Genomic DNA, 11,414 nt, shown 5'->3' on the forward strand with positions numbered 1-11,414 from the left:
ATTATTGAATTGTCACCATTTGCTTAGCTCTTCACACAGCACAAAACAACTAATGAACACAATTATTACTGCATCGAATAATATAATTAAGTAAATATCAAAGATATTTAATTTCTAATCTCAGTCAAAATGTATAACTCTCAAATTTAGCCATTCATTTCCCAATTACAAACACATGGCAATGAAGTAACATGCTTTGGAATTTGTAAAATAAATTAAAATATTCTCTACATATTTAGACCATGTTTTAAATTATTGAGTTGTCAATCATTTACTTACCCTTCACGCTGCACAAAAGAACTAACAAAAACAATTAACTCAATAAATAATTTCTTTTTCCTAAAAAAAAAAAAAAACAAAAACAAAACAGAGTTATTTCTATTCACGGCCAAACTGTGTAACTATCACCTTTAGCCCATCATTTCCCAATAATTTACTAATTAGAAACTCATGGCAGTGATGTAGCATGCTTTGAAAATTGTTAAGTAAAATATTAAATAAAAAGAAGTAAAGCAAAAAAAAACAAAAATAAAAATTTGGACAATTAAAGACAACATTCTTCACCTCTAATGATAGGAAGTGAATATGGAAAAAGTTATCTTTTTTCATTTTTTTGGTCACTTTATCAATTGTAATAGCAATTTGTATTCTAATTGTTATCTTTGATTTATGGGCTCTCAAACTTAAAAAATAATAATAATTGTGACACTTTAACTCATAAATTAAATATCGAATACTTCCTCACACACTGCAAATTTTACTAGACATGCATAGTCTTACTAGGTTTAATAATATTTTACACATTTTATACTAAAATCAAGTTCAAAAAGGTGGAAAATATTTAAAATATTAAATATTGCCTAAATTGGAGTCAAATTACATTGTCTATTTCATTAAATAGTATTTAAGGCACATGGGTGGTTTTAGTGATTAACAAATTAATTCATTACTTTCTTTTAGACTTACCATTATATTATTTTTTTAATACATATAATTTTGAGTGGGCTTGGCCACCTTCATTTTCCTTGGTTCAACCCGAATATATTTACACAGAGACGAAGCTGCTCTGTCAAAAATTAGACAGTCCCCGAATGACTATATAAATATATATATATATATATATATATATATATATATATATATATATATATATATATATTCAAATGAGGACACATATATTATAAAGGACAATGGTAACAAATCTTAGGCATTCAAATAAGGGCAATCAAGGGTTGTGATTGTATCCAAAATAATGTGATATTCTAACCATAAATAATAAAAGAGGACGAAGAAGACAATTGAGATGTATTTTAAGTTTGAAAGGATTGAAATTAATATAGTTAACATATATATTAGATGAAGATATAAACGGTAGTAAATTGTGGCTCATAAGGAAGCATAAAATCGGTAGTCGTCTTCATCTACGTACGAGAACAAACATAATAATTTGAACAAGCATAAAATCGAAATGATTCCTCGAATTCCGCGCTACAAAGTAAACTAAACATGGTCCTCATGGTTATCTATTGGTGCAAGAAATGTAAGTCAAATCTTAAGCATACAGGACCTTAGGAACACATGATTTTCACGGATACTAAAATTAGCGTTTAATGAATATACCTGGCTCCATGGTTTCACTGCAGATGCTTCAATGGGAGACTTGGTTTCTCCCTCCAGACCCTAAGCAATTTCCCTTACTCTAAAGAACTCTGATGGAGAGAGAGTTTTTAGTTTTGCGGAAGGTTGGAAGAGGATCAGAGACTCTGAGTGGTTGATAAACCATCTCACAGTTCCATCAACGTGAGGTGTTATCTGAGCAGTTGAAATTGCTCCTTATTTTATCTGACCAATTATAGAATTAGTATTATTAAATTTAAATAAACATTTATGTGCCATAGAAAATAATAAATCATATAATAATAATGATAATTATTTTAACATTCTCCCTCTTGGCTCATAAATCATAAATTTAATAACGAACGTGAAACATAATATACAAAGTATAAGCTAATTCCTTCGTTACATTGGTCAAAACATAAGTCATCATTTAGGTAGAAACTAATAAGAATCATGGCGGTAATACGTCACTAATTTAACGCAGTCCCTTCCATGTATCACAATATTAATTTCAAACTTAATAAGATTCATAATGATATTTTCCATAATGGTCCACGATAATGTCTTTGTCAAAGACAAATCCCGTTCATATTGACATAAAACATTCATGTATATATACTTCAAACTAAACAGGATACTTAATATAGAAACGAAATTATATTGAGCTCCAAGTATCAAATATATAAAAACACAACCCTTAGCATGATGTTTACAGTTTTCAATAACGCACATTCTCTCAACAATGCTCATTAAATGCTTTTGGTGGCAAGGCTTTAGTTAATGGGTCTGCAATCATTAATCTAGTGCTAATGTGTTCAATTGATACTCTTCGTTCCCGAACATCTTCTTTAATGGCAAGATACTTCAAATCAATATGTTTAGCACCACTTGTATACTTGTCGTTTTTAGAAAAGAAGACTGTTGCGCCATTATCACAATAAATTTTCAGCGGCTTGGCAATACTGTTGACAATTCCAAGTCCTGAAATAAAATTCCGCAGCCAGAATCCATGATTTGTGGCCATAAAACATGCCACAAACTCAGCTTCCATAGTGGATGCAACAATGATAGTCTACTTCGCACTTTTCCAAGAGATAGCCCCCTCGGCTAAAGGAACAGATATCCAAATGTGGACTTCCTTGTGTCCAAACACCCGGCAAAATCTGAATCTGTGTATCCTATCACCTCAAGGCGATCGGACTACTTATAAGTAAGCATGTACTGCTTTGTGCCTTGTAAGTATCTTAACACCTTCTTTGCAGCCTTCCAGTGATCCATACCAGGATTGCTTTGATATCTACCAAGCATCCCGACAGCAAAGCTAATGTCTGGTCGGGTACATGTTTGAGCATACATCAAACTCCCAACGACAGATGCATAAGGAATATTTTCCATTTCCTTTCGCTCCAATTCATTCTTAGGACATTGCATAAGACTGAACTTATCCCCCTTCTGAATTGGAGCAACAGATGTAGAGCACTTTTCCATTCTAAATCTTTCTAAGACTTTGTTAATATATGCTTTCTGAGACAATCCTAACACTCCTTGTGATCTATTACGGAATATTTCAATTCCAATCACAAAGGAAGCCTCACCCATATCTTTCATTTCAAAGTTCTTAGAAAGAAACATCTTGGTCTCATGCATTAAACCAAGATCATTAGTAGCAAGCAAAATATCATTGACATACAGAATCAAAAATATAAACTTGCTCCCACTGACCTTCAGATATATACACTGATCAACAGTGTTTTCCTTAAATCCAAAGGACATTACAATATCATTAAACTTAAGATACCATTTACAGCCAACTGGCTTACATAACCTTCAGGCAATTCAACAAGATTCCATACTTCATTATGTTCCATCGACTTTAACTCATCTTTCATGGCTTCAGCTCATTTAGAAGAATTAGGACTATTTATAGCCTGTGAAAATGAAACTTGATCTTTATCGATTCGAATATTGAAATCTGATTCTTGAAGATAAACCGTATAATCATCAGATATAGCAAATCACCTTTGTCTTTGAGATCTTCTTAATGCTACTTCTGGACGAATATCATTCGTGGGTTCACTGATAACTTCATCATGGAGTGGTTGATCATTAATTTGTTGTTCAGGAAAGTCATTAAATTGTTCAGCCGTTGCAGGATGAACAATCTGAGTAATTCTAGGTAAAATTATTTGACGCACAGGAACAACAAATTGAGAAGAAGTTATTGGAGAATCTTGCACCGTAACTTCTTTAAGTTCCACTTTTCGTTGTTCATCACTCCCACTTATGTTATCATTCTCAATGAACTTGGCATTTCCAGTTCCAACAATTCTTGTAGTATGGCTAGGAAAGTAAAATCTATATCCTTTAGATTTATCTGGATAACCAATGAAAAATCCACTAGTTGTTCTCGAGTCCAATTTCTTTTCATGTGGATTATAAATGTGTATCTCCGCCGGGCATCCCCAAACATGAAGGTGCCTTAAACTGGGTTTCCTTCCAGTCCACAGTTCAAAAGGTGTTTTTAAACCTGCCTTGCTAGGAACCCTGTTTAATAAATAAGCAGCGGTTTTTAAAGCATATGCCCACAATGATAAGGGTAAAGAAGAATAACTCATCATACTCCTAACCATTTCCATTAAGGTTCGATTACGCCTTTCTGCAACACCATTTTGTTGCGGTGTTCTGGGCATTGTGTATTGAGCACAAATACCACGTTTTTCAAGAAATTTAGCAAATGGACCAGGACATTGTCCACTTTCATTATATTTCCCATAATATTCACTACCCCTATCAGACCTTATAATTTTCACCTTTCTGTCTAATTGTCTTTCAACCTCTTCAACAAATACCTCTAAGGCCTTTATTGATTGAGATTTTTCATGCAACAAATAGACATAAACATAACGTGAAAAATCATCAATAGATGTGATGAAGTATTTTTCTTTTATGAAAGTTGGAACATCAAAAGGTCCACATATATCAGTATGTATAATTTCAAGGAGCTGTGTGCTTGTGGCTGCATTCTTATTTGTATGATTTGAATGTTTTCTTTTAATACAATCCACACAAATACCGAGATCAGTAAAATCCAATTCAGGAAGAATTTCATTCCTTACAAGTCTTTGAATCCTTTCCTTGGATATGTCAGTAGTACAAAATCATCTTTTCGCTACTGTTGTACAACAGTAGCGGATGAAACAGTCACTGAATGTCCTTGACTTTTCGCTACCGTTGTGGAACGGTAGCGAAAAGTCTACTCATCCGCTACCGTTCCTAGCTAGGAACGGTAGTGGATGATATTTTTTTTCTTTCTTTTTTTTAATTAGTGATATTTCGCTACCGTTCCTAGCTAGGAACTGTAGCGAAATATCAATTATATATATTAAAAAAATTACATTTCGCTACCGTTCCTAGCTAGGAACGGTAGCGAAATGTAATTTTTTTTTTTAATATTTCATTTATTTTAATTAATAAATGCTTCCCATTCTATTATTCTCCAACTGTAAGCCCGAACCCGAACTTGTAGTCTTTCTTTTTGTGATCAACCTGCACCAGCATATTCAACGGACACATCAGAATATTATCTAAAAGATCCATGCCAAGAGAATGTTGGTATGGGGGTACAAAAGGATCATCTCCGCTTAACTTTATTAAACTTCATAATAGTAATGGTCATAAGAATATGGTTAAGGCAAGGTAAGATTACCTCAGCAGAGAGAATAAAATTAAGGCCCATGTTCAATCGCTCTTCCAGGAAAGCAGCAACGCAGCCGTTGGAATCAATTTTCCCTCTAAGACGGCACTGCCATCAAAGCCAAAAACCCATTGCAGATTGAGGAACTTGAAAGTGTTAAATGCATGTTGAGAATATCAAACTAAAACAACAACCATGTCTAATGCAATACAAGGCAATAGCAGTAGTCTTTCTGGATGAAGCCTAATCATATTGAAAACCCAATAGTTGTACTCATGTTTCTATTATTTTATGATATTTTCTTATATTTGTCTTTCAAAACATTTAGTTAAGCAAATATTAGTACTTAGTAGCACATAGATGGAAGTTAATTCTTTCAAGGCTGCCATATCTTCTAAATTCATTTGGACAAAGGAAACTTAGCACAATTGCAAGAGCCAACCTGGTACACCTTTAAGCTCATTAAACTGATTGAACTTAAAAGCTCTTGCATATTTTCTCACAATTTTATGCTTGTAGACTTCGCTAGATTCAAGCATGCTTCTTTGCAAAGAATAAACTTGCAGGTTATACTTTACCTCTTCAATAAATTTCAGAGTTCATATTTCCTGATACTTCTAAATTGAAGTTTATATCACACTGAAGAATTCACCACAAACTAGGACTTGTAGAAAAAGCCACTGAACCATAAAAGAAAAAATTGCCCAGCACATCATCAATCAAGGTTGTATGTGTGTATATATATATATTGACAGCATAAATTACCTGTCGAAGAATATAATCATAACCAAAGCTGGCTGTAACATCTCTCGAGAGGTAGTTGTACATGAAGTCTGATGCTAAAGAAACCTAAAGGGGAGAAACAGTTTTTAAAAAGTGCAAGATAAGACATAAACATCTATAAAAGAGGTAACTTGTTTACCTTTTCGGAAACTTTCTGAACATAACTGAGTGCAACTATTCCAGTGCTAGCAACTTGACCTGCGGCAACCTGCAGGCATTATGGCAAACAATATTAGGTATTACAGACAAACCTGGAAGACATTTACAGACAAAGTTTAACCTAGTAACTAAAAAGTCACAAAAGAAATAAATTGAGGGTCTAGTAAGGTAAAGGCCTCATTTGTTTTCCATATATATCATCTAACATTTCCACCATCCAATTTCACAGTTGTCTTTGTCTAAAGAATCTGAATTATCTAGGTGATTGCTTCAAGTAAAATCAACTGAAATTTACCCCCAAAAATACCAATTTAATTTGATTATCAGTGTGTCAACCGTAAATGATAAATAGATGTATCAAAATCAATGTAAGCTCTTACGTTTGCAGATTAATCATCAGTGTGGAGAGCATGGGAAATTTAGTACTAAATTTGCTGCATCCTCAGACAACCTGACATTATTGGCTAAACCAGAGAATCATGGTACGCAATTACAATTGAACAGATCACTTCAAGAACATCACATTACCATCTTGTCTGTGTTATACCGAGCAACATAGCCAATGCCAGATTTACGATGCTGGCCAGCCCAGAATACTTCACCACCCAGAGATAAATATGGAGTCACACTCTGCAAAAGAGTATTAAAGTCAAACAAAGAAATACATCATTAAGAATAGGCAATTAACAAATAATTTAAAGAACTAAACAAATCTGTAGACAACAATCATGAATGTTAACAAATAAACAAAGAAATGTGTAATTCTAGTTCCACCTTAAGAGATTTAAAAAATTTTGGGCTGATAATCACAATCAATTTCTTCTACACTTCAGTAAGCATGATGTGCTTGATGATTATTTACCTGGATGTAACTCGCTCCAAGCAATGCACCACTACCTAGTTGAAACTGAAACCTATAGTCTTTCCCCTGTGCATATCAGATTACACTTTTTTTTGGAAAACATATCAGATTACACTTAAAATCTATCTCACCTCTTTTCAACAACACATACTGAGATTAAGTCCTTACCAAATTTCCTCTAATTAGGTCAAGAATTGAATCATCAATCGCTGATTTCCTAATCCAGTGTATTATACAGGTTTTTCTAATAACCAATTGGACACAATCATAAAGAAATTGCAACCATGAAAGCATAAATACTAATTCAATAGCATTGCTATATATAGCCAAAAATCAAAAATAACAAAAACAACCAGAAATCTTTGAAGGATTAAATATAATGGCTAAACCCTAAAACATATACCAAAATATAAATATAATTATATTATTAACAACAAAAAAAAAATCCTAACCTGGCGGCGCCGATTTCGGCGACAGAGATGGAGGCCGGAGCTGGTGGCGGACGGCGACGTCGATGGAGGGGGAGGCGTGGTCGCCGTTGCCGAGGCGGAGGCGGTGGCGCTGGTGCAATGGCGTGCGGGATGCTGGAAGCTAAGGCGGCGCTGCAATGGCGGACGCGGTGGTGTGGCTGCGGTGGAAGCGGTGGTGAGGCGACGATCTCCGGTGGTGAGCGGCAGTGGTGAGCAGCAGCGGTGAGGCGGCGGTGGTGACGGCAGCGGTGAGGCGGAGGGTTTTTTGTTCGGCGTTTCGATTTTGGGAGGACGGCAGAGGGCTATCGATTTTGTTCGATCCTGGGAGGCTGGGAGGAGGGTTTTTTTTTCGTTTTTTATAATATATATTTAGCTACCGTTTCTTCAAGAAACGGTAGCTAAATCTAATTTCCGAATTTTTTTTTTAATATTTAATTGTTTTTAATAACTTTTCCGCTACCGTTTCATTTAGGAACGCTAGCGGAATATCATTAGCGTTTTTTTAGTTTTTAATCCACTACCGTTTCTGCAAACAACGGTAGCTAAATATTTTTCACTTATTTACAAAATTGCCACCGCGCGTTTTTTGTTAAGAATACACTACCGTTCTAATAACAACAATAGCTAAATACTAGTGTTTTATGTGCATTTTTGTACTAGTGTGTGACCAAAACGTTTATGCCACAATTAAGCTGATCTTTCATCAACTAAACTTCGTTTAGTTCCAATACTATGATGCAGGGTTAAAAGAGTTTCAGCAAAAAGATTGTCAAGATTTAATTTGTACAAACCATCAGAAAGTATACCAGAACCAATAAAGTGATTTTGTTTGAACAAACTAAAACATCAATTTCCAAACTTTAAGGAAAAACCATAAGAGTCCAGTTTTGGCAAAGAAATTAAATTCCTAGAAACTGAAGGAACATAAAGAGTCTCAAACAAATCTAAATGATGTCCAATATATGAAATTAAACGATAAGTTCCAATGGCTTCTACTAAAGGTTTAACTCTGTTCCCCATGAACACAAATCTTTCATTTGGCTTTATGGTTCGGGTCATAAGGAATCCCTGCATAGTATTCGAAACGTGAGTAGCGGAACCAGAATCAATCCACCAAGTATTATAAGGAACTTCAGTTAAATTTGATTCGAAACATACTGATATAAAATTTATACCTTTCCTTTCGAACCATGCCTTACGCTTAAGGCAATCTTTTTGAAAATGTCCAAATTTCTTGCAGAAATGACACTTGTCATTCTTATGTTCCTTTTTGTGGATTTGAGAAGAGGACTCATTAGTCTTCGTTGGTCCTTTCTTACCCTTCTGATTCTTTTTTCCAAACTTTTTACCAGCCCTTGACTAACTCATGAGATTAACTGAGTGAATCCCTTGTCCCTTAAGCCTTCTTTCCTCTTGATTTAGCATTTTATGCAATTCGAGCACATTCCACTTATCTTTAATGGAATTATAATTCACTTGGAATGTCTCATCTTGATTTAGCATTTTATGCAATTCAAGCACATTCCACTTATCTTTAATTGAATTATAATTCACTTGGAATGTCTCATACTCGTGAGGCAAAGAGTTTAAAATAAATTGAACAAGGAAAGTATCACTCACTTCCATTTCCATGGACCTTAATTTTGCTGCTAAGGTTAACATCTTAGTAACATGCTCATGCATAGAACGCGAACCATCAAATTTCATGGTGATCAGTTTATCCATAAGTGCGCCTGCTAGGGCCTTATCAACACATTCAGAAAGTGAATTTTTCTCCACATGTTTCAACAAATCCTTAGCACTGTCAAATTTGGGAATTGTTGACTTGACGTTGCTTCCAAGTGTCATTCGCATAAGCATTATGCTGAGTCTATTTGACATTCCCATGCTTGATGGAAAGCAACATCATCAGCACTGCTAGTATCATCAATAGCAGCGGGCTTGTCAGTCAAGAGTGCTAGATCAAGATCCAGAACACCGAGGTGAAACTGAATTTGTTCATGCCACTTAGCAAAATTCAGCCCATTAAACTTTACAATAGACGCAGCTTGCGAATGCATTGAAACACAACTTAATGTTGCAATATATATAAAATACTTAAAACATTAATTCTATATTAACACAAAGTAAATACATTTAACTAACATACTCATAAACAATTAAATACATTGAAGGTCTCCTTTGGGTTATCCAACAACGTATAACATTAAACATAACGATGCTCAATTATTACAATTTTTCAAATAATTAGCTATTAATTATATTACGACTAAACTTGTTTGCTATCTTTGGATATGCTAAACAATCTAATCGAATATAAATAGTTAACCGCTATTATGTTTATAATTATGAAATAATTGATCAACCTTTGGGCGACTCTTAAATATTTCATAATTATTAAACTTCAATTTACCCAATATAATGGAAAAATAAAATCATGTCATTTCATTATAAGCATCACATAATCATGGGTAATTGAATTTTTTTATTTATTTAAATTTGATATCTATGAAACTTTATAATTTGGTCACTTTGGTGACTACCAAATAATCATAATTAGATATCAAATACATATACCATAATAAATAATATCAGAAAATTAATGCGGAATAATATATAAAAAAAATACGTAAGTCAATTCTAAATATGGTCAATTGACAATAATAATAAGAATGATTTTCAAAAAATAATAATAAGAATGACAAACTTAAAAAACATGAGCTCATCAATGTCAAAATAGCAATCATCACATGCTTTTATATGTAATTAACATGCAAATATAAACCCATGTGCAGTGAATATATACGGCGTAAATCATGTGCAGTAAATATTGGCACCACATGCGAACACCAATGCTTGAGTCATACTGCCAATACATATACCGCAAGTAATAAGCATTATATAAATTGGTGTTCGGCAGACAAAGGAGCAATGAATATAGGGCAATACATATATCATATACTGCCAATACATATACGGCAAGAGTACATCATGAGCAATGAATAATGAGAAGCCATTTAGCCATCATTATAAGAAGTCATCATTCTATGTAATTGGCTTTACAATCCAATATGACGAATCATGTATATCATCATTATATATATATATAGATATATATATGAAAGTAACATGCGAATGAATTGCAGTGAATGAGAAAAAGCTAGATAAAACTTAAGCATAGGAATGCTCGTGCGCAAGCTACATGTTTTCTCAAACTTAAGCATAGGAATTGCAGTGATGCGTACATATTATATATAGCAAAACATCTTTGTACAAAGCAGTGTACATAAACAGAAAAACAGCTTCACTGCGAAAATACTCCTCATGTATCAACAGTACGAAAAAAAAACTGTCTATTATATCATTCTATATGAAAAATCATATGTTCTAAAACCTGGCTGTGATACCAAATGTAAGTCAAATCTTAAGCATACAGGACCTTAGGAACACATGATTTTCACAGATACTTAAATTAGCGTTTAATGAATATACCTGGCTCCATGGTTTCACTGCAGATGCTTCAATGGGAGACTTGGTTTCTCCCTCCAGACCCTGAGCAATTTCCCTTATTCTAAAGAACTCTGATGGAGAGAGAGTTTTTAGTTTTGCTGAAGGTTAGGGAGAGGACCAGAGACTCTGAGTGGTTGATAAACCATCTCACAGTTCCATCAACGTGAGTGGTTATCTGAGCAATTGAAACTACTGGTTATTTTATCTGACCAATTATAGAATTAGTATTATTAAATTTAAATAAACATTTATGAGCCATAGAAAATAATAAATCGTATAATAATAATGATAATTATTTTAACAAGAAAAACCGTAAGAA

The 11,414-nt window shown here is 33.8% G+C and overlaps 1 protein-coding gene across 1 annotated transcript; it reads right to left on the reverse strand.

The window, feature by feature from the left end:
- Positions 1 to 5,055: 5,055 nt before the first annotated feature.
- LOC116029737 lies at positions 5,056 to 8,841 on the reverse strand. Its single transcript, XM_031271780.1, has 9 exons — positions 8,761 to 8,841; positions 8,458 to 8,653; positions 7,568 to 7,914; positions 7,116 to 7,181; positions 6,782 to 6,883; positions 6,234 to 6,302; positions 6,077 to 6,160; positions 5,324 to 5,419; positions 5,056 to 5,163 (listed from the first exon to the last, which is right to left on the reverse strand). The coding sequence occupies exons 1-9, from the start codon at positions 8,839 to 8,841 to the stop codon at positions 5,107 to 5,109; spliced, it is 1,098 nt and encodes a 365-aa protein (XP_031127640.1). The 3' UTR covers positions 5,056 to 5,106.
- Between the last annotated feature and the right edge of the window lie 2,573 nt (positions 8,842 to 11,414).

The sequence above is a fragment of the Ipomoea triloba genome, chromosome 9, assembly GCF_003576645.1.
Source record: "Ipomoea triloba cultivar NCNSP0323 chromosome 9, ASM357664v1".
NCBI classification, from domain to species: domain Eukaryota; kingdom Viridiplantae; phylum Streptophyta; class Magnoliopsida; order Solanales; family Convolvulaceae; genus Ipomoea; species Ipomoea triloba.

What these genes read in the sequence shown, in the direction of transcription:
- LOC116029737 (XM_031271780.1), bottom strand. Translation starts at nt 8,841, where the DNA reads ATGACAAGTGTCATTTCTGCAAGAAATTTGGACATTTTCAAAAAGATT. An exon ending in GCCAAAACTGGACTCTTATG is followed by an intron (nt 7,915 to 8,457) that starts GTTTTTCCTTAA and finishes CCCTCCTCCCAG; the next exon opens with CCTCCCAGGATCGAACAAAA. An exon ending in GCCGAAATCGGCGCCGCCAG is followed by an intron (nt 7,182 to 7,567) that starts GTTAGGATTTTT and finishes TGATATGCACAG; the next exon opens with GGGAAAGACTATAGGTTTCA.